This window comes from Podarcis vaucheri (genome assembly GCF_965113315.1).
Source record: "Podarcis vaucheri genome assembly, chromosome: 7".
Taxonomy (NCBI): domain Eukaryota; kingdom Metazoa; phylum Chordata; class Lepidosauria; order Squamata; family Lacertidae; genus Podarcis; species Podarcis vaucheri.
The window spans coordinates 65,572,875-65,596,550 of NC_138765.1; the positions used below are offsets into that span (position 1 = coordinate 65,572,875).

The window sequence follows — 23,676 nt, forward strand, 5'->3', positions numbered from 1 at the left end:
AGATAATATCTCTTATACCCATTCTCAATTATTTGACTTCTGATCTGCATTTTGCGCGCGCGCGCACACACACACACACACACAAAATCTCCTGTAAGGCTTTTCCTTTTTAAAAAACACCCATTGATGTTAAAGAGTCATAGCCTTGTGGGGGAGGGAGACCATTTTTTGTCAGGATTTCATCTGGGGAGGAAAAGGTGAACCCTCCCCCACACCCTACATTCACACCCTAAAACCAGCCACCAGTTGGCAGCCAGTATTGCTTGTCCTAAGGCACCCGGGGCCATTAAGAACCAAGCAAGACCCTCTCTTCAAAGGGGCATGTTAAACTGTACTAGAATGCTGGAAATTAACTTTTCTAGATCTATGTATAATGTGCTTTTTTCTTAAGCAGGCACAGGTCCCAAGAAAGTGCACCTGGTTTCTACAGAGGAGGAAGAGGAGGAGGACTCCTCGGATGACAGTGACACCGAGAGTGATTCGTCCATCTGTTAATTCTGGTTTGGAAATGGGGGTTAAGAATTAGGCTGTCACATAAGAACCCACATTCTGGCAGGCTCAAGCAGCTTGGGTGGCATTTCCATAATGAAAGCACTTTAGCTTTTTGAACATCAGGAAAAGTTCTAAATTTTGACCATGATTTTGAAGAGGGTTGTCATGGTGGGAGGGTGAGATGTTTGCTCTTCGACTTAACTGCCATAGACTGATCACATGTACAATTGATTTCAGTGAGTTTTAATTCAAGGTACATTTGCTCTGAGTAGAAGAGTTGTGGTGATTTTTGCTAAGTACCTAACCATGAAACCAATGGAGGGAGGTGAAAATCCTCTCTCTCTCTCTCTCTCTCTCTCTCTCCCTCCCTCCCTCCCTCCCTCCCTCCCTCCCTCTCTGGCTATTCTTGGAGCCTGTTTCAAAAAAAAAAGCACAGCTTCTGGCCTTTTCCTCACAAAACAAATTATTTAGATATTTAGACAAAAGGAGTTAAGAGTAGAAACAATCTGTTGTACTGCTAGAGACGGGTGTTCAATCTAGCATAATATTTAGTTCTGATCCTAATTTCTTTAAGAAAATGTAGCCAACAAAACCAGTTTAATACTGGTGATGTACTAAATGTACCATTGTTAGCTGTACCTTAAGGTGTAAAACTATAAGATGCTGACTGATCTGTGCAGAAAATATTTTTGTTTTCAGAATATGAGAACTAATTTGAAAGGTTAAAGTACTTGATTAGAAAACTATTTCTAGTTCTTTGATCATTTGATCGGTTTGTTTTGTGTGGAATTGTTTGGACCAACACAGCTGATGCTAATTTTTCCTGATCTAATATGTGATTTAATATGGTAGATAATAAAAGTTAAATTATATTATAGCACTCCCTTGAACATCAATATTCAAAATGGTTAGTTACTAGACACTTTGTTCAATTGCTCTATTTCTGTACGTTATTATGTTGGCACAAAGAGCTGTAGGTATGTGTAGGAAGAATTAGAGATGGCCTTAGAATCAAAGGGTATATCTGGATCCAAGAGCTGTGAGGGGCAGGTAGAGCCACTTAATCAGAAGAACTAAAAATTATCATAAAGTACTGCTACAATAAATACAGCTTTCTCTACCTGTTCGCATAGCAGTATAACAACAAAAAGTAAAGTGAAGGAATCCCAAATGACTGTCTGATGTCAGATGCACAGGCATAATTATATATGATAGTCCCTTTGATATACTTATTATTAAATTTATATGCTGCCCTTCATCTGAAGATCACAAGGCTGTATGCTTAACAAAATAATTGCTCTGTTGACAGTATTGGATAAATAGTAGCTTTTAAGATGCTATAGTCTATATCCTCCAACGAGGAGCAGCATTCTGTCACCGAATTGATAGTCTCTCTGGAAGCTGCAGGTATTAGTTGCAATGGTTCTAACATGCCCTCTGGTGCCTGCGTCCTAATTTCTAAATGCCCCTACTTTTTCCAGTTAAATATTCCCACTCCACATTGTCAAATGTGTAACAGTACAGTGCAACAACAGTTTACTCTATAACATGAATATGGCAGCAATTGTTGAGCTTTCAGTGTTTCACATAATTGACCCAAATGACATTATAACAGTTGGACATCTCTGTATATCATATATGCAATTAGATCAGAAGTATTTGGCTTAAAGTTGGATGTTGTGATAAACCCTTCTTAAGGCCATAATCCTATGCATGTAGTAGAAAAAGTTCCATTGAGTTCAATGGGGCATACTCCCAGGTAAGCAGATAGAGGATTGCAGCCTTATTTGGGAGCTGAACTCAAGTAGGACATGCTTCCAGCTAAATGTGCATAGGGCTGCACTGCCAGTGTTTTTCCAAGAGTTTGGCCTTTGCAACCTTCAAGACTGATTTTCATTTATACAAACTGTGTCAAAGAAATTGCAGGGAAGGGCTGTTTAACCCCTTTGTCTCTGGCAATTTTTTGCAACAAATATGTAACTTCTGTAGGTAAAAGCAGGATGTCAGGAAAGAAATTTGAATGGGAGAGGGAAACAAGCTCCTCCTGTTTATGTTTCCCTGCCAGTCCACCTATCCAATGTGGAACCTTCCTGCTGCTTTTATTTTGAAAATTAAGAAACTAGTGGTTTCATCTGCCGTGTAAAATTTTGTTTGACTTTTAGCATAGCACCAGGGGCAACACAGCCCTGCAGTTTCTCAGAACCTTCATACAGTGAGTTCTAATGGAAAGAATAATATAGTGATTGGTGATGGTTTAAGTACTATGCATTTCATATGAATAGTTATGGGGAAAGTTATTTATGCCTGTTAGAAAAGCAATAAAGAACACTCTTAAAACCAGCCTTTATGTCTCTGGAGTTTTTAGACAATATTTATTAATTAAATAGAAAATATAATAAAAATATACCAAAGGCATTTGCAACAAGTCACAAAATAGTAATGCTGGAACTTTGACTTTTCAGCGTGCACAAGGAATCTAGAGAAGGCCAGAGGAAGGTAGGGAAAGAACGTCTAGTGTTCCATTTACCAGCAGTTCATCCCATGTTTGCAGCAGTATAAAATGCTACATGTTTGGTTTTCCTGCAAATTTTTCACAAAAGTAATTTTGAAAAGCAACAAACATGTCTGTTCCAAGATCACCACCTGCTCAGTATATGAGTCCTGACTTTGACCCCTTTGAGATTATTTCCACTTACTTGCCTGCTGTCTCAGGAAGAGACAACAGCTGAGCACAGCATGGAAAACCTAGCTTCCACATCCCAAACCAACATATTGTGGAATCCTGACCCCAAACCAATGGTAAGAGGAATGGTGGTAGCCAGATCAAAGATGTAGCTTCTTGGATCCAGCCTAACTTTGAAGCAACAACCTCTGTCAGGGAAGGCTCAAGGCAGCACCCTGCTTTCTGCCGGCTTGGTAGCTCAGCTCACAAGCAGGCAGAATGCAGCAAAGGGGGCTTTAAAGGCATGAAAAAGTGCTTCTTCCTCTTGAGCAAGCAGGAGAGACCCAGCTCAAGCAGGAGGAGCAGGGCTGTTTGCAGAGCTGACAGAGAGGGAGGATTCTTTTCCTGCGTCAGCTGTTAGGCGGGAGAGTTGCAGCAAAGCCCCACTGCACTTCCGGCTCCCGAGGAGGGAGTTGTACCAGATGACTGCTTCGGGCTCTGGGGAGGGTCTCCTCACAAGCCAGGGTGTAGCGGGGTTTTGCTGAGGCTGCCGCTGAGCCTGCATGCGCCCACCATGTTCCATCACCGGAAGTCCCCAGGCATATGATTAATCCGGGGACATTACATTAAATCCGGGGACATTCCAGGGGCGGATTCTGCCCGGGGACAGATTGGTGGAGCCGGGGACGTCTGGTAACCATAGTTTGGATCACATGTCTTTCTCCCTCTCATATATTTTCCTGTCATTTCATTTGGGTTTCTGCTCTTTATAAATCTGTAAGACATTTAATATGTGAGATTTCATCTTTGCGCTTCCATGTTTGTTTGCTGGTAGATGGCACTGTAATACTGTATGTTCTGTCCTTTTAGCTTGCTGAGAAAATAATGTGGAAATTCCATACCTGAAATCAAGTCCATGGTCTACAAATCCTCAGGTCTTTTCCCCCCATTCAGATATTTTCTTAAGATGTTACAAATCCCTGAATTCAATGTGTTACAAAAATGAATGCATTTTACAGGGGAAAAGAACAGAACAGTGTCTTTTTCAGGACACTTACTGTCTCACAAACATCCCCTATCCTCAGCATTGAGGCCTATAGTTGTGGACATGGTGTATCATACCTGATGAACCATTTCCAGGATTTAGCCTTTTTAATGCTGGAAAAATTCAATGTTATTCAGGAACGTCTTCTGGTGGAACTACTTCCAGAAGCATCTGAAGGTGCATAGTGATGGGCTCTGAAAAGCAGAAGTTGTTGAGGTCAGAAGCCTTTAGAAATGGCAATTGCACTGTTAGTACCATTTCTTTTCCTAGATCATTTCCCCTTTTGCACTTAACCACTTAGAAGCCTCCATGTTGATTCCACAAGCCAGATTATGGCCTTTACTTTTCGAATAGCCAAATTAACATGGGTCTTGAGAATATTCCAGAAAGTGAGGGCATCTCGGACCACATTTCAAATGGTTTCCTGGACATAATGAGCTGTAACCTTTGCTAAGTGTCAGAGTCCACTCAAAAGACCAGTTGCCACAATCAAAAAGATCTATTTCCTGTGTATGTCAAACTACCATCAAGTTTCAATCTTTAAAGAAAAGATGGCTAGTAGTTAGGAAGAGGCAGGCACAGGAATGTCTAAAACTCTTTAAAATATAGGGAGGCTTAAAAATTGTCTACCCTGAAGGAAACTGGAATGTTTTTGTAACTGGAAACACTAGCACCCATGTGCCTGCAAAGGGCAAGTGGCCAGTGAGCAGAAGCATGCATTGAGTATGTAATCTCTAGCCACTCAAGTGATCTGAGAAGACCACATACCCCATTTCCGGCTCTATGAGCCTCCTCTATTCCCATAATTTCCTCTTTATTGTATCTCATATACCCCACTGTTCCTCTTTAAGAAGCTCTTTCCCTTTGAATCAGAGTTAAAGAGCCACACCCAGATTATTTCATCACAAACACCTCTTCCCCTGGGATGGAAACCAACCATATACTCACTTGAGATTTTTTGAGCCCAGCTGAATTTGAAGTGGATGAAAAGTACATAAAAGACAAGTCCACTGATAATAAACAGAACGCAATACAGATATGGCAGCTCGGGTGCAGTGATGATGGGTGCCAGGACCAGCACAATGGAAACAAACAGCACCAGGATGGGGATGATAAGAGGGACCTGCAAGACAGAGCAGAGGGGGTGCGAATGTAATTTTGTGTGTGTGGAGGAATCCCAGATTGGAACGACCTAGCAAGGCCAAGTAATATTCTGGCTCAAGAGTCTAATGCACTCCATTTTAACAACTTGGCTGTTGCATCGGGAACAGCATACAAATGTTACTTGCTAGGCCAAGAGAGGATCTGGTGGTTTTGGCAAGTCTTGCCACAGTCCAGGCATTCCACATCTTAATTGGCTTCTGCATGATACCCAAGTCATCCTAGGCTGTTTGGGGCTGGAAGCGGGATTTTTAAAAATGCTGATTATCATGGGCGCACACAGGGCCTATTTAAAGGGCAGCTGTATTTCAGTTTTCATACCGTTTGGGGAAGTGTGAATTGGGCATTATTTATTTATTGGATGTATTCGGCGCTTGCTACAAAAATGTCTCAGAGTGAGTTAAAGTTGTGAAAACATACATGATACAAAATTTAAAACACACCCAAAAGGTAATTGACATCTTGCAATCACATAAAAAGGACAAATCCTATCCCATCCTACTAAACAGTAAACACAAGGATTGGATATCACCATATCCTGACACTCCAGTTAAGAGCCAAATGCCTGGGGAAAGAAACATCTTTGCCAAAGTGCCTGAAAGTTGATAATGATGGTGCCAGGTGCATCTCTCTCTAAAAAGACTATTCCACAATTGGGGAACCACCACTGAAAAGGTGTGTTCTCATGTTGCTGTTTATTGAAGTGGGCACACAAAAAGGCCCTCAGATGATTAGGTATTAAGTATTGAAGTATTTAGGGACGCGGGTGGTGCTGTGGGTAAAACCTCAGTGCCTAGGACTTGCTGATCGTAAGGACGGCGGTTCGAATCTTCACGGCGGGGTGAGCTCCCGTCGTTCGGTCCCAGCTCCTGCCCACCTAGCAGTTCGAAAGCACCCCCAAGTGCAAGTAGATAAATAGGTACCGCTTTATAGTGGGAAGGTAAACGGCGTTTCCGTGTGTGGCTTGCCAGTGCAGCTTCGTCACGCTGGCCACGTGACCCGGAAGTGTCTTCGGATGGCGCCGGCTCCCGGCCTCTTGAGCGAGATGAGCGCGCAACCCTAGAGTCGGTCACGACTGGCCCGTACGGGCAGGGGTACCTTTCTTGAAGTATTGATGCCACCACTGAAAAGACCTGTTCTCATGTTGCTGTTTATTGAAGGGGGCACACAAAAATGCCCTCAGATGATTAGGTATTAAGTATTGAAGTATTGATGTCATGGGCAGTGTAAGACTTTATATGTCAAGAGCAGCACTTTGAACTGGGCCAGGGAGCTAACACAACCTATGCACTTGAACCAGGATCAGACCGCCTACTCCTAGTCAATTCTGGCCCCTGAATTCTGCACTAAGTGCAGTTTCTGAATGCTCTTCAAAATGGCACTACATAGAGTGCATTGCAATAATCTAACCTAGAGGCAGCTCACATGTTAACCTAATTTCTCCCCCAACTCCAGCAGTAACAAAAGGAGCAACACAAGAGGAACTGCCAAACCATCCTGAACACTGATGAGAATATCTTGTGGTGGGCTACTTACACGGATAGGCCTTTCAAGATCTTTTCTTGTAAAGCGCATGACAATGAGTCCCAGCACAGTTAGACCATAGAATATCCAAACCGTAAAGCTAAAGTAATTGATGAGGGTGTTGATGTCTCCGGGAATTATGTAAAGCATAGCTATTGCACCCTGAAAGGAGAAGATATGCATTATGGAGAAGGCATTTTTTAAAAAAACCCCTGCAGATTTCAGTGTTGGGTTTAAAGGTAAAGGTACCTCTGCCCGTACGGGCCAGTCTTGACAGACTCTAGGGTTGTGCGCTCATCTCATTCTATAGGCCGGGAGCCAGCGCTGTCCGCAGACACTTCCGGGTCACGTGGCCAGCGTGACAAGCTGCATCTGGCGAGCCAGCGCAGCACACGGAACGCCGTTTACCTTCCCGCTAGTAAGCAGTCTCTATTTATCTACTTGCACCCGAGGGTGCTTTCGAACTGCTAGGTTGGCAGGCGCTGGGACTGAGCAACGGGAGCGCACCCCGCCGCGGGGATTCAAACAGCCGACCTTTCGATTGGCAAGTCCTAGACGCTGAGGCTTTAACCCACAGCACCACCCGCGTCCCGTGTTGGGTTTAGAGGCCTTTTAATAGAATGGCCAATACTAATTGTGGCTATGATAACACTGTTGGAAAACTACCGTAATTCAGACATGCTTGCTTAGTCTCTCCAGTGACTTTAAATTTGCAGCCCTACTGCATAGTTGCTTCATTATAATGCAAGGCCTCCATTTTCATAAAGACCCTTTTGCATACAGATGGGAAAGCCGTGTGCAGTCACACGGAATTTGGCCTCATGGGAGTTGTGATGGCTGCCAGCGTGGACCGGTTGGATATTAGACAAATAAATGGAGAATAAAAGCAGCATTGACGACTAGTCGTGACGGCTAAGCCCTGCTTCCAATAACAGAGAACAATGCTGGACTGGACAGGCCTTTGGTCTGATCCAGCAGGGGTCTTATGATGTTCTTCTGACACTTCAGAAATCATACTTACATAAAAAATAATAGCAGGAACTGGAGTTAAGCGCTTGATGTTGATGTAAGAGAGCACCTTTAACACGTGTCCTTCACGACCGGCTACGTAAGGAAGCCTGAGAAGGTAAATCATTCTCATTAGAGAAGCCATTGTGATGGGCTGACCGAGAGCAAAGGATGACAGGACTTCTGCGCTTTTCATATTTTTGGTGATGCATTCAGAGAGCATTGCAGAATCTGTGTTTACCATGTTATGAAGTGATACGGGCCTATGGAGAGTGTATGAGGAACTAGTTGGTTTGAGAAAAAACAAGATCCTGATTAAGTCCAATGTTAAAAGCATAAGAATCTGGGAAATGGAATGAGATCAGCACAACTGCCACATGCACTGTGAATAACAAGATATGGGATTTTCCCCATCTGACATATATAGTACATTACTACTGTGCTCCCAATAAATGTGAGTGAATGTGCAGGTGTGATGTTAAATTTAAGCTGCTTTCTCCTTCTATACCACCTTTCCTTGCACCACCTTCCAGCAACTCAGCAAAGTTTTGTAGCTTGGAAATGTCAATGTGCCCCTGTCTCCCGAGTGCTCCCATGTTATTTTTAATGAGAGGATGGTGCAGACATGGGACCCGTTCAGAATGACTATGAAGTACTCCTTCACACAATGTATCACTAACATATTGAATTATTTATTCACATAATGCTAGGGCAGCTTCCACCATGAGTTCCTTAAAAATGATTGGATTAATTCAGAGGAAAACTAATTCAGAGGCACATGTACTTCTAATTAGCAGATGATTGGGGCAGCTGTGTGCAATATGACCTGCTTTTAAGTGTCAGCTGGGCATTTGCCTGTTGGCAACTGTGATGCTCTTAACTCCAGGTACATATAAGTGCAGAAGTCTTGCAATCTGGATTTGGGGCTGGGGGCACATAAGTCAACTTTAACTTGCAGTGCACTGGAATTCCACATCAGAAAGTTTTGTTTTACCTGCTAGCAGTAAAGCAAGTCCCATTGGCTGACCCGATGGCAGAAAAAGCCACAAAGAGAGGGACTATCCAGGAAGCAGGATAAAGAACCCTATCTCCATATGTCTGTGATGGAAGGAATTGAAATAATGCACATCTTTAAAACCTAGAGGTCAACCAACTGGACACATGAAGATACAGCAGTAATGAAAAAGATACTTAATAAAAAGCTTGCACAACTTTTTAGAGAAGCAAGTTTTCCCTTGTGTAACTTAAACCACTTCCGATCTTGTTCTGCCCTTTGTATCAAAACATCCTCTTGTACAGAGGTGAAAAACAACACATTTTCCCACTTGGACTCACCACAGCAACAGCTGGAGACTGCAGAAGTTCTGTTGACGTCATAACCGTGAAATAGGATATATTGATCAGAACATAACAAACTGTGACCAGAGGGATTCCAATACCAATACAGAGTGGTAGATTTCTAGATAAAGTAAAGAGATATGCTATCAGTTAAAGAATGATATTTGCATTGAGAACTTAAGAACATAAGATGAGTGGACACGCAAGGAGAACCAGAGAAGGAGCTTCCTTCCCAATGCAGATAGCGGCTTGGGTGGGAGGGTCAGCAGGACAAAGGAGTGGGGGAGGGGAAGGGTTAACGGAGGGAAGCACCAGCCCTCACCCCGTCCCCATGGATGCTGTTCATTAACGTTATAAAATACATATATATTAATTGCATCTGTACATTGAACACTACATCTAGTTTGGCTCTAAACAGCTGTGTATTTAGACTTTAAAATTTCGCTCTGTTGTTGTTGGATGCAGGGCCAACTCTACCACTAGGTAGAGTGAGGCAACTGCCTTGGGTGGCAGATGCTGGTGGCCAGAGGCAGTTCCTCCTGGGCTCCCAGGCATTTCCCTCCTGGTGGAGGATAGAGCTGGGTGTGCCACACAGCCTAAACTAGCTTTCTGCCCTTGGGTGGTTCTGAAGGGCACTGTCAGACTAAAACAGCCAGTCCAATTAGCTTCTGCAGGTGGCAACCATCTTGTCCTTTACCTCAGACAACAAAATGACTTGGAATAGGTATATTTCCTCCTAACTGTATAGATGCAGTTCACTAACATGGGCCTGGTTTCAGAAAACAGCTTACTGGATTCTGTTGTTGCTTTGTGAAACTTTTTGCACACTGCCTTAGGAGGTCTGTACCCTGAATGGCAGGTTGGAAATCCTTGTTTCAATGGGACTGTGAGGGAGGAGGAAAAAGAAATGGTGTTCTATCAGCTGATGCAGCATTTTTCTTACCTATTAGGATTTTTAAGTTCCTCTGTGATATAATTAAGTTGATTCCTGGAAGGGATGGGAGAGAAGTACCAAAATGTTACTTTGCATCCTGCACATTCTTGGGAGAAAACACTTTTGAACCCAGTGGAATTTAATTTCCAAATAAAAGAGTTATGGGATGTACGTCTTGGTGGCAATACATATTTTTACTGAAATTATAATTCCCTTTCAACTACCAACAACAGCAACATGAGACATTTCACAGAGCCAAGTAGAAAATGTCCGATTTTGATTTGTGTTCTGCATTTGCACAGAAGCAAGTGCCCAATATGGCTTTCAACAGTAATAGCAAGTACCAATAAACAATCAGGAATATATGCACCTGTTCTGTGCAAAAATAATCCCTTGCACATCTAAGCATACATTAGATCAGTCTTTGGCAGCCTGATGCCCTGCATATGGCTATCCTGGACAAAAGGAAAAGCTTCTCAGTTATGTTTCTCTGTGACATGCTATTTTCTATGTGCAGGGGTCTATTTTGAGGATTGAGTATGAAGGAGCTGCCATCTGAAATACTACAGCCAGGACACAGCCTTACCACTTCAGGAAAAAAATATTCCCTTAACAAATATGAGTCCTTCCTCCTTTTGTAATACCTGGCATCCATTCACACACACCCACACCCCGACCTATGGAAACATCTGGAGAAACCTATTGGATTAGAGATTTTATTATGCATATGAACTGGCTCTAAGTCAGGCATCCCCAATCTCGGCCCTCCAGATGTTTTGGGACTACAACTCCCATCATCCCTGACCACTGGCCCTGTTAGCTAGGGATGATGGGAGTTGTAGTCCCAAAACATCTGGAGGGTCGAGGTTGGGGGTGCCTGCCTAAGTAATAGTTCTAACCTTAAGGGGACTTCCAGGGTGGAGCCATCAGTAATGGCCGCTTCCCTCTGATTTGGAGGGACAGAGCTCTGCGGAAACTGGGTCTTTACTGCTACGGCGCAGCAGGGGATCTCTCAAAAATCACAGGCGGGGGAAGCCTGTGAACTTGGGACTCAACGGGCACCGTTTGCACCCCCCAATTGCAAAAGGAGCTCGACAACGGGCTCCGGAGCAGAGTGGGGTGGCGTGGTGCTGTGAGCCAATTGCTTCTTCCGTGGAGTGAAGCCACGAAGCTGTTACCGGAGAGCGCTGCCTTTTTCCTGGGACAATTGGCTTTTGGAAACAACTACCCGTGAGTAGGATTGAAACAGATTCAAAGAAAGACATTTAATTTGGTACTGAGCGGGGAAGGTACAACCAGGAAGTCTGCTTTCCCTGCATTGTAAATAGATCAAAGCAAAGAGACTCTAAAGCGGAAACAAAGAAGTTGCTTGGAAAAAAAGAGCTGATCTTAACATCTGAAAGTGGTTCTCCCCCTCCGGATTGCAGGAGAGGAGGGGGAATAAAGAATGAGCTGAATATACCTGCAAAAAAAGAAGGGGAAAAGGAAGTAATAATTTATTGTTTAAAATCTGGAATGGACTGGCTTGAGATAAGGGTCGTATAGCAGAAAGTTTTGACAGCTAACTGATAATTGTCTTGCAGGTTTAAAAGTCAAAATTAGAAACAGAACTGTTAGAACCCAAAACTAAGAATTTGTCAAGAATGTATAATTTGCTGTTAAAATGGAATACTCAGGATGAAACGGTGAAATCTGTTATGATTAAATGGGCACAGGATGTTGGACATAATATTATGTTTGCTGACTGGGAACAGTTATGGACCACAGGTATGAAGTTTACGGCATGTAATGCCTTAAGAGAGAATATTATGAAAATGATATACAGGTGGTACATGACCCCAGTAAAGCTCGCAAAAATCTATCATTTACCCGATAACAAATGTTGGAAATGTAAAGAAACGGAAGGTACATTCTTTCACCTTTGGTGGACGTGCCCAAAGATTAAGGCTTTCTGGGAAATGATATATAATGAACTGAAAAGGGTATTTAAATATACCTTCCTGAAGAAACCAGAGGCCTTTCTCCTGGGCATTGTCGGCCAATTGGTGCCAAAGAAGGACAGAACTTTTTTTATGTATGCAACAACAGCAGCAAGAATACTTATTGCAAAGTATTGGAAGACACAAGATCTACCCACCCTGGAAGAATGGCAGATGAAGGTGATTGACTACATGGAATTGGCAGAAATGACTGGCAGAATCCGAGACCAGGGAGAAGAGTCGGTGAAAGAAGACTGGAAGAAATTCAAAGACTACTTACAGAAACATTGTAAAATTAATGAATGTTAGAAGGATGTTGGATAGAAACTAAGTGGTTTCCAGCTGTAATGCTTTAAGAGATATGAAAAAAAGAGGTTTTACAAATGGGTAAAAGTTTAATGGTAAGGATTTGCTGAACTAACAAATCGAACTGGAATACAAAGAAGGGAGGTAGGAGGAGGTCCGAGGAAATAAGTGTATGGAAGTTATGTTATTGAAAATTAATGTGTGTTTTTAACTGTTTTTTATTTTGTATGTTTATTTTTCTTTTTTCTTGTTATATCTTAAAAACTTTTAATAAATATCTTTTTTAAAAAATAGTTCTAACCTTAAGATGCTGTTAACTCTTTTTTCTAATGACCTAAGACTAGCTGATATTGTTGGTGCCTTCAAAAGCCATCTCAGCTATTGGCCATCACTGCATCATGTGGTAGCAAGTTCCACAAGTTAATGGTCTGCTTAGCTCTCCCCCACAAAAGTGGGTGGGCTCTGTCTCCTTTCATGCCTACCAGGAAGTCACCATAAGTTTAGAATAAGTATTCCCCACCCTACACTATTTCCAGGTGTGATTCTTCAGCAAGACTTCAGGTGCCAGAGTTTTCATGCAATATCTTTCTTAAAGTGCAGTAAAGACACATCAAAATAAGGCATGAACTGCTACCCTCTGTTAATGAGTCATAAAATTATATTACCATCCACTATAGGCCCAGAGTCCATTATAAAATGCAAGACTAATGGTACCCACAGAAAGCGGGGGACCATCAAACGAATTGTTGAAGTTCTTTGTATTTCCTGGGGGAGGGAAAGTGAAACATGTCATTTCTTGCAGCTGAGGAACTTGGCTCAGAGTCCATGAAAACTCCACCCACCCTGATAAATCTGTTTGCCTAAGATGCCGCTGGACCCTTTGTGGTTTTGGTATCATATCCTCCAAATTCATTCCTCAGAGGAAAATAAGAGGGACATTGATCACCCACCACCCAACTGACCCAACTAATAGTTGGTAGATAGGTAGGTAGGTAGGTAGGTAGGTAGGTAGATACTGCAACTAAAACTTCAACATAACATACCTTGGGCTAGAAGAACAATCCCACTTACAATGATAATTATGACAATCACCATTTTAGCCGCAGCAAAAAAGTTCTGTATGTAGCTCGCCCACTTCACACTCAGGGCATTCACCAGAGTAATTGTAACTAAGAGAAAGGAAAGGGTGGAAGGTTCACAAGAAATGTCACCTCAACAAATAAGCTTCTGTACCCCTGGAATCTGTCCTTTGCCTTCCCAGTTCATTTTCCTGCCACTCAGAGTAGCCAATAATGGGCTAGATGGACAAATAATCTGACCAGCTGCGTGGTAGCTTCATTTGTTCCTTTGCATTCAAAGTGTTCAAACCATTTCACTCATCATCATGTGCACTCTTTACAGGTAAGTTAAAGGTAAAGGAACCCTGGACGGTTAAGTCCAGTCAAAGGCAAATATGGGGTGCAGCACTCATCTCACAGCTTTTGCAGGTCATGTGGCCAGCCTGACTAAATGCTTTTGGTGCAACGGGACACAGTGACACATTTACCTTCCTGCTGCAGTGGTATCTATTTATCTACTTGCCCTGGCATGCTGGTGTGCTTTCAAACTGCTAAGTTGGCAGGAGCCATATAGAAGATGGGTTAGTGGTACTATTCCCAAGTTCCCAAAAAGGGAGAGGGGAATTTGACCAAGGCTGCACGTGGGGTCATGGCAGGGATGAAATTTGAATTAGAGACCTCTGGTTCCTAGCATAGTCTCTATGCTTCTGCTGTGCAGCAGCTGCCTCCAGCTTGTGCCAAATTAGCCCACAAATTTGCACCGGTGTAAAAGGAAGCCTATTCTTTGCTGTTATCTCTGTGTGCATTTGGTTTTAGGTCACTAACTCACCCTTCCAGCTACCTTTGTCTTCCTGATCAAAAGCCAAATACTCACAGAGGACTGCTGCTGCCAGACACTTGATGACAATCGTGGGGGGGTCACAACCTGGATAAAACGGAGCCGCTGTGTACTCAGCAAAGCTAAGGCAAATGATGGCAAAGGAACTGGGCATGGTGACCATGAGACTTGCCCAGGAAAACAAATATGCAGGGATTGGGCCAAAGGCTTCCATGAGGTAAGAATAGTCTCCTCCTGATTTTGTTATCATTGTTCCAAGTTCCGCAAAACAAAATGCCCCTGAAGAAAGAAGTGGGAGTTTTTAAAATAACCTTCCGCTTCCACCACCACTGCCACAATCACCCATCTCCATTTCAATATGGCTTCTGGAGGGCTCTATATGCACCTGGTCCTTCTAGCCTGTTTCAAGGCACCAGGGATTTTGTTCCTATTAAGTGCATAATTTTGTTATGGTATATGGAACTAGTCAACATTTCTTTCAGCCAATGAGTGCTTCTGTTATGAGAAGACCATCTGGTCCTAACCAACTATAATTTTGAGTTGCTGAAGAAATGCTTTTTTTCCTCTCCCCCACAAGCACGATTATTTTCATTTATGAACACTGCGCTTGTTCTCATGGTGTCTATTAGACACTGTCCATGACATCATCAGCGGGTGCCTTGGGACTCAGGGGGCATCGATAAAAGAAAAACCAGTGACAAAAAGTGATTTTTAGAGCCAGTTATTACATATTTATTACGTTTATATTTATCTCTCATTCATCCTTTCCATTTTCTTCAATACATGCAAAACCCTGTGAGGTAAGTCAGGCTAAGGGATGGTGACCAGTCCAAGATTACACAGAGAGCTTCATGGATGAGTGGAGATTTGAACCCTGAACACCCCCAATTCTATTCTAAGCACCAAAACATGCTAGGATATGGTTGCCATATACTAAACATAGATCTCTTGGTTCTTCATCACATGGTGATTTGTAAGAGAGGCCAGATGAACAAAAGGAGCTTCAAAATACAGTGATACCTTGGTTCTTGAACTTAGTCTGTACCGGGAATCTATTTGACTCCTGAAATCATTCAAAAACCAAGGCGCGGCTTCCAGTTGGCTGCAGGAGCTTCCAGCACTCAAGCAGAAGCCACATCGGACGTTCAGCTTCCGAAAAATGTTCGCAAACTGGAACACTTACTTCCGGGTTTGCAGCGTTCGGGAGCTGATTTGTTCAACAACTAAGCTGTTTGAGAACCAAGGTACCACTGTAATGTAATGTGTTAGCTTTGGCTAGTATTTCCCCCAAACACCTATATCATATATGCTAATTTCAAATGCAAAACTAGCAAATGCAAATCCATTGTTAAAGGGCTAAACAAAATAACACATAACAAGGAGCTTGTAATAAACTGGGGGCAGCGGGGAAGAGAATAAATTGGAAAGAGCAATAGTGATTTACCTAACGTAGCAAGCACTCCACAGGCTGCCCAGATGACTAAGCAGGGCCCAACAGCTCCAACGTTAGCCAGAACAGACTTTGGAGAAACAAAGATTCCCGAACCAATCACTGTTCCAACAATGAGACCGATTCCACTGAGCAGGCCCACCTGGGAAAAGAAATTGAGGTTAGGTGAATTCAACCGGAGTGGTTCTTTCAGTCTTCTATAGGCAGTATAATGAGGGTGGAGATGGATGGGGGTCAGGAACATTGAAGCAGATGTTAACCCAAGAATATGTTAGGAAGGGTCCACTCTTATTGCAGAAACACTGCTTTATACAACAGCTGCCGCCACATATCTTAGGGGGAGGTTATTTTCCCAACAAACACATCCGTAGGATCTACTGTTAATTAATACTATTAATTGTACTTCTTAGTTGCTTTTTTAATTAAAAGTGAAGTCAAAGCGACTTGGAATGTAACACAAGAATTAAAAGCAATATAAAACTAAAATGAACTAAAGACTAAAAAATTTCAGAAGCCTGAGCTCAGAGTTAAGGTCTATTCTGGGAATGGCCTTGGTAAGCCGCTCTAGGAGCCTTCTTCAGCTTGGAAGTGGGTGAAAATGTTTAAAAAGAATTTAAAAAAATCTAAAATGTTACTTGTTGCCTTGGCAAGGGTAACAAGAATGTGGAGGAATAAGCACTCAGTATTGACCATGACCATTTCTTCATATTCAGTGCCAAGGAAATAGTCTTGCCAAGGGAAAACGTAATGAGTGTGAGGGGAACGCAAACAGGGTCTGCTGTGCTGAGACTTTCAGCGCCATTAACAGGTGAGGTGACACCAGGAACAACTTGTGGTACAATGCAAACATTAACCTGACATTCTGGGAAAAGAGGCTTTCCTTTTGTACTTCACTGAGCTTCGTGATTATCTCCACATTTAGCAAACAACACTCAACTAATTAACTCAGGTGTTAACATCACAGAGCATTTTACTTCCCCACTTGGGGCATTAAAGCTGGACCTAGCTATAATTATAATTATAAATAATGAGGTGAAAACAATATCTAAAATGTATAAGATGTTGTTGGATTGGAATTTGGCAGATGAAGAAGTTAAGATAGTAATGATTTGATGGGCAAGTGATGTAGGCCATGCTATACAATTTGAGGACTGGGAGAATGTATGGAAAGAAGGTCTGGATTTTACTGCGTGTATGACGGTTAAAGAGAACGTCATGAAGATGTTTTACAGGTGGTACATAACACCTGCGAAACTATCGAAAATGTACAAAGTAGACAGCAAATGTTGGAAATGTGAAAAGAAGGAGGGCTCCTTTTACCACATGTGGTGGGAGTGTGGGAGAGTGAGAGAATTCTGGGAAGAAGTTTATGTCGAATTAAAGAAGGTGCTAAAGTATACGTTTATTAAAAAACCTGAAATCTTCCTGTTAGGGATGTTAGGGAATGAAATAAAAAAGAAAGACCATAAATTTGTTTATTACGCAGTCACAGCTGCAAGGATAGTTCTTGCCCAGAAGTGGAAAAAAAAGGAAATGCCAACAATAGAGTGGAGATTGAAGTTATTAGACTACGCAGATTTAGATAGACTAACAGGGAAGATCAGACACCTAAGAGACCAAAAGTTCATTAAGGATTGGGGGAAATATGTAGACTATCTGGAATATATTAGTAAAGGTCAAATAACGTTAAGGGGATTTAGAGAAGCACTGTGAAAGACCAAGAGGTACTGTTTAAGGAAAATAGAGGAAGAGGAATGCGTAATGACAATACAAACCAGGCAATGTGTAATTCTGATTTTGACTATGGAAGATTTACGGGCGAGCTGGAGGAAGTCCAGAAAGAGATGATAATGTTAATTCGATAGGTAAAAACTTTTTATTTTATTGTGTATACTGTATATTTGTTTTGTGTTTTGTTGCTATTTTTCTTTTTTCCTATGCTTGTTGTGGTGGTCTTTTTTTTTTGTCTTCCTATTTTTTTTCTTCTTTTTGGAAAATTAATAAATATCTATATGGGAAAAAAAATAAAGCTGGACCTAGCTAGACTATTCCCTGTTTTTACAACAGGACATGTACCAAGTGCAATTGCACCTCCTCTTGAGAGCGAGGATGTGTTTATGGATGGAATTCTAAGTGTGGATGGGCAAATCTGTCAAATTTAGTTTCTTCCCCCCGTTTCTCATTTTCCCAGTATTAAATTCAGTTCTCCTTTACTGCAGCAGCAAAAACAATGTGCAAGGCAGCCACTGCGAGTTACCAGTCTTTGCAGCCACAGCAAGCGCCATCGTTCTCCAGAGGTTTGATTTCAACCCCAGAAGCACACTGGCATTGTCTCTTGAGACAGACGGATGCCAACCATGCACACTTTCCCCCCGGTTTACACAATTTTGCAAACATTTGGTATGAGAACCGAAATGCAAAATTCAGAGAAGTGTGAATTTTGAAGGATAACTAGTTCTATTCATGTCCTGGTTTGGGAACTGCAAATTAGGTAGGTCTGCATTCAAATGAAAGCTGGCCAAATTTCTACCTCACCCCTAATTCTAAGCCTATTTAGGCTCAGGGCAAAACAGCTAATTCTCATGTTTTGCACGGTGCATATTTTGCTGCAAATAAAATCCAACAAGGAGTTAAGCATACTTAAAACACATTGCTTTCATTGCTTTCAAAAATGCTGACTGTATTGTACTGCCTTGAGGTGGATGCCGTAAGCCAGGAATGGGGAATCAGATGTTCCTGGACTTCATTTCCCATCAGGCCCAACCAGCATAGCTGGAAATTGGGGGCCAATAACCTCTGAAGGGTCACAAGCTCCCCATTCCTGCCATAAACTATGCAAACCTATAAGCATCCAGGGGAAGGTATTAGGCATAGGAGAGACACAATTTGGTTGAGGCCACCTGGCACTAAAATTCCCTAACTATGACACAGCGTGCTTTAAGAACACAGTAAGTAAGTAAGTAAACAATAAAATGATTTTTACAACAGAATGGAAACTATATTTGAGATCTGGGAGGCTAAGAGCTTCTAGGACTGTTTCCAATATAATATATTACAAGTCTTGCCTCTTTCTGTAGTTTCATAGATTTGCTTTTCGTGATGGGCGTTTCATCAGGTTCTTGATTTGAACTTCGTTTTCTGATGCCTTCTTCATCCATTTTGCTTACTTGATGCTGATGTATCTATTATATTAGTGAATCCTGCAAACAGCACAAAGTTAAATATGATTATATTATTTAAAAGTATGTTTATCTTTTGACTTCAAAAAAGCAACAGGGTACCCATAGCGCTCTTACATAGTTAATTCAAAGTAATAGTGGGATGTGCTACCTCACTCCGAGTTGGCTTTGTAATGTTATAGCATAATCCAATCAAAGCGTGGGACACTGTGCTATCACCTCACTGGTCCCATGATCCCTGATTATCTAGATCACGAGCCAGCAAAAACCACCCTTTTTTAATGCCTGCCAAGAGGGTGAAGCAGTGTACCTTTCGCTTCCACACTTACCTGTTATGGCTGATCCATTTAACTAATCTTGAATTTTGGTAGTAATCAGTATTCAACTTTAGACGTACAAATGCCAATGCCTAGGAGCACTCAATTTTTTGAAGCGACCATTTGCCATTTTCATGACGATTAGGAGAAATGTATGAGTAATATAAAGGTGGCTTATCTGCCTTGATGGGAGCTCAAAGGTTGGAAATGAACTTGCTGTACAAAACATGATTTGATGTTATGGATAACATATTATCAGATGGTTTGCTGGCCAGCAGTGATCAGATGACTTTGTTATCAGTTTGCTCATTTTATATGGCAAACTTTATACCTGGTTTGATGGTTTAACATGCCTATTTGGTGTTCTGCAAGTCTATAATGTGTTTCCTCGTTTTGCACTTGCAAAGAGAGAAATGGACATAAAAAAGCCCATCCACCACCACTTTGGGACTTGTGAAGGAAAGCCAGTTATATAAAAACTGGCCCTCTGATGTCTTCCCCTCTTTGAATACATCTCACTGTATAACAAAATAGGGCAGTTGGAACTGGTTTGGAGCAAAGGACCAGTGGGAGGAACAAGAGGAGACATGGGAGGGTGTGTGCATGTCTGTGTGTAAGATTTTTAGGCTTCTAGTGCTGATGGGGGTGTGGAGAGGAGGAATTGGGGAGGGGATGTGGTGGGAAAGTGTCTGGATTAAACAAGGGCATCTGCAGGATTGAGGAGGAGCAAGAGGAAAGAAGGACGATAATCTATGGGCTTGTAAAGCAGAAGGAGTATTGTCTCTTTTCTTTTCCTATTATTCTTTCCCCATCAGGTTATGTACTTCGTGTTTTATGCTCTAAACCGCCCTGTGATCTCTTGATGAAGGGCAGCAAATGAATGAATGAATGAATGAATGAATGAACGAACGAACTAACTGTTTAGCCCAGAGAAGAGAAGTCCGAGATTAAACTAGCAAACTAAAGGTTAAACCAGTGGTGGCCAAACTTGGCCCTCCAGATGTTTGGGACTACAATCCCCATTATCCCTGACCACTGGTTCTGTTAGCTAGGGATGATGGGAGTTGTAGTCTCAAAACATCTGGAGGGCCGAGTTTGGCCACCACTGGGTTAAACTAACTCCTTTCCAGCCCCAGGAGGAGCGTCCACACAACACACCTACACACGGCAGCCGACACTAATGTGTCACGTGACACACAATCTGGAAAGCTTTGTGCTAGAATATAACACAGAGGAGGAGCACAACACATTAAGCTGATAGGGGAGAGAGGGCAGGGTTGTGGTCGCCCACAGGCAGTCACAACGCAGGATGTGAGCAGCTTTCTTTGCTGGGCAGCCAGTTCTCAAAACAAGAAAGGTGCCATTTTGGGGAAACTGGAAGCATTTGCAGGGCTTCTTTTACTTCTTGCTTGCTTATGTTTTGGAACTGTCATCACAAAGAGACAGCGAATGGGGCCTGTGGTCTGAGCTATCATTTTGATTTGAGAAATCATCCTTGGGAAGAAAGGTGGCCTCAGTGATGATGCCCCTGCTCCTACCTTTTGCCTGGGCTTTTAATTTTTTTCTGAAGAAACACACAGAGAGAGAGAGGGGCCTGAGTTTGGATAAGGATAGAAAAGGCGGGGGGAAATTCTTGCTGCACATCCATGGCTCTCTCCTTCCTTCCCTGGGACTCAGCTAGACTCATGTTATTGAAGAAAATATATACATATATATATATATATATATATATATATATATATATATATATATATATATATGCAGGTTTTGGTGTCTTCGGGTGTCTTCCCGTGTAAGAGTCGGGGTGTCTGGGCGACGTTTCGACGAGGTCTCACTCGTCATCTTCAGGCTGGTGCTTTCGGCTTCTTGTTACTGGAACAGAGCAGAATCTGGTGTTTGAGTTTCTATAAATACTGTTGAGGGGTGTGGTGTATAGCCTCCAACGTTCTGGGCAGAGAGGAAGTTCCTAGATTAGTGTGCCTTTTCTTCTTTTGTTCCTTAATTACTTGAGGGATATCTTGAGTGATTTCATGAGTGATATTCTGAATACCAGCTGACAAGAACCTACGAGAAACTAGAAATCCGAAGAGCCACCATCTTATGTGATCTCCTGTTCCTACGCAACTGCCGAGACAACAACTTAATTCCCACATGCTTCCAACTTAAATTCCACTCTAAAACCCCAGCTACCGAAAGGATCCTGAAACGAACTGAACTATCCCTAATCAGAAACGAAATACATAAGAAAAGATACCTACTAAACCAAACCAACAAAGATCTGCTCACTCTTCACCTCAAACTATGCAACAAAATCCACCCTGCACTCTGGGACAAATGCAAACAACTAGCCGTCTGGAGAGCTGAAACTGAGACCTCACATAAGACAGACAGACACACCAACAAACTCTACAAACTAGAAAAACGCCAGAAGCCCAGCCACCCTCCACAACAACCCATGAAACAAACAGTACATAACATATCAGACAGGATCCTCACCCCAACTGAAACCAAAGTACTCTCCAAAGGTTTCAACTTTGCAGTCACCCCGAGACGCATCCCCACGGAAAACATCATATGCGGAGTCGAAGCTAGCCTGACCAAAATCGACCCAGATGAAGCCAATAAAATCAGACTTGAAGTCACCAACATCCTCTGCTCCAGCAAACCACCCAGAAGCAATTTACACAAAGAAGAACAGAAAGCACTCACCAACCTGAGGAAAGACAACAACATAATCATTCTCCCAGCAGACAAAGGCAACGCCACTGTTGTGATGAACACATCGGACTACCAAGCAAAACTATCAAATCTACTCCAAGACCCTACCTACCAACCTATAAAAACAGATCCCACCACCTATCTGGAAAAAACCACCAAATCCAAAATAAAAGCCTCTCCTATCAGTGAAGAAATCCAGCTAAGAATCATCCCCAGAGAAAAATCATCCAGATGCCCCAAACTCTACGGTCTCCCCAAGATACACAAAGAAGGAACACCACTCAGACCAATAGTCAGCTCCATAGGCTCACCTCTACAAAATCTCGCTAAATTTCTCGCTAAGCAACTTCAGCCCTATGCAGAATCCATCGCTTCACACGTTACTAACTCCTTCCAGTTCATAGAAACAATAAAGAAGCAATACCTACATCCCGATGACCTTCTTGTGAGCTTCGATGTTGTATCTCTCTTCACTCAAGTACCCATTAATGAAGCCTTGACAGCCATCCAAAACAAATACAATCCCCCCAAATACATCCTGGACCTGACCAACCATTGCCTAACCAACACGTACTTCATCCACAATGGACAAAGATACAAACAGATAGAAGGAGCACCTATGGGATCACCCCTCTCACCGGTCATCACAAATTTGTACATGGAACACTTTGAAACCAATGCTTTAGACAAGTCAGAACACAAACCCAAACTTTGGCTCAGATATGTTGACGGCACCTTTGTAATTTGGCCACACGGGAAAGAAAAACTAGATAGCTTCCTCACACATCTCAACAACCTACACCCCAAAATACAATTCACTATGGAAATAGAAGACAACAACCAACTCCCCTTTCTTGACGTCCTAATCTACAAAAAACCTGATGGCTCCCTAGGACACACTATCTACCGGAAAAAAACACACACCAACCGCTACTTACATGCACAATCACACCACCACCCTGCACAAATAAACTCCGTAGCCAAGACTCTCATCTCCAGAACCAAACGCCTGGCTGACAAAGACCACTTGACAACTGAGTTACAGAATCTCTCAAATGTGTTAATCGCCAATGGATACCAGAAAAACAGGGTTACGAAGCTAATCCAAAAAGAAACACCCCCCAAAAACCAAGACACAGAAGAAAACAATGGCATGGCCCTCCTTCCTTACATCAAGGGCACTACAGACAAAATTAGCAAAATCCTCCATAAACACAATATCAAAACAGCCTTCTGCACCAACCAAAAAATAGCCAATATCCTCAGAAACCCAAAAGACAAAATCCAGCTGGAAAACCAAGGGGTCTATGAAATACCCTGCAAAGTCTGCCCAGCCACGTACATTGGACAAACAAACAGACGAATAAATGCACGTATCGCAGAACACAAGAATGCCGTCAAAAAAGAAGAAAAAACTTCCTCTCTTTTCCAACACATGAAAGAAACAGGACACGAAATTAATTTTGCAGATTCCAAATTGCTCTTTAACATGGAACATCACCACAAGAGAATAATCATGGAAGCCATCGAGATAGAGAAACACCCTCACAACATGAACAAGCGTGACGACACGTCCCGCCTGCCAGACATCTGGAAATTAGCCCTCCCCACAAAAACCGACACCAGAACCAGAGGCACACAGAACGCCGTCACCAATCAACCACACC

The 23,676-nt window shown here is 42.4% G+C and overlaps 2 protein-coding genes across 10 annotated transcripts in view; one reads left to right on the forward strand and one right to left on the reverse strand.

The window, feature by feature from the left end:
• Positions 1 to 2,832, forward strand: part of TDRD12 (tudor domain containing 12) — a 41,161-nt gene extending 38,329 nt beyond the window's left edge. For 3 of the 4 annotated variants that reach the window (XM_082232856.1, XM_082232855.1, XM_082232857.1), the window contains exon 33: positions 392 to 2,832. In XM_082232856.1, coding sequence (XP_082088982.1) covers positions 392 to 495 — 104 coding nt within the window. In that variant the 3' untranslated portion in view covers positions 496 to 2,832. The remainder of the gene's footprint in view (positions 1 to 391) is intronic. The other variant, XM_082232858.1, reaches the window with a different exon arrangement.
• The window catches only part of SLC7A9 (solute carrier family 7 member 9), a gene marked incomplete at its 5' end in the record, with an annotated part of 59,087 nt that continues 35,801 nt past the window's right edge, over positions 391 to 23,676 (reverse strand). Inside the window, 12 exons of one of the 6 annotated variants that reach the window (XM_082232953.1) lie at positions 391 to 4,393; positions 5,148 to 5,322; positions 6,897 to 7,046; positions 7,906 to 8,002; positions 8,887 to 8,990; positions 9,228 to 9,351; positions 10,174 to 10,218; positions 13,115 to 13,214; positions 13,493 to 13,618; positions 14,382 to 14,624; positions 15,790 to 15,937; positions 18,861 to 18,995. In XM_082232953.1, the coding sequence (XP_082089079.1) occupies positions 4,329 to 4,393; positions 5,148 to 5,322; positions 6,897 to 7,046; positions 7,906 to 8,002; positions 8,887 to 8,990; positions 9,228 to 9,351; positions 10,174 to 10,218; positions 13,115 to 13,214; positions 13,493 to 13,618; positions 14,382 to 14,624; positions 15,790 to 15,937; positions 18,861 to 18,953 (1,470 nt within the window). In that variant the 3' untranslated portion in view covers positions 391 to 4,328. Of the gene's footprint in view, positions 4,394 to 5,147; positions 5,323 to 6,896; positions 7,047 to 7,905; positions 8,003 to 8,886; positions 8,991 to 9,227; positions 9,352 to 10,173; positions 10,219 to 13,114; positions 13,215 to 13,492; positions 13,619 to 14,381; positions 14,625 to 15,789; positions 16,167 to 18,860; positions 18,996 to 23,676 lie in introns of those variants that run through there. The other 5 variants (XM_082232956.1, XM_082232955.1, XM_082232954.1 and 2 more) reach the window with 5 other exon arrangements.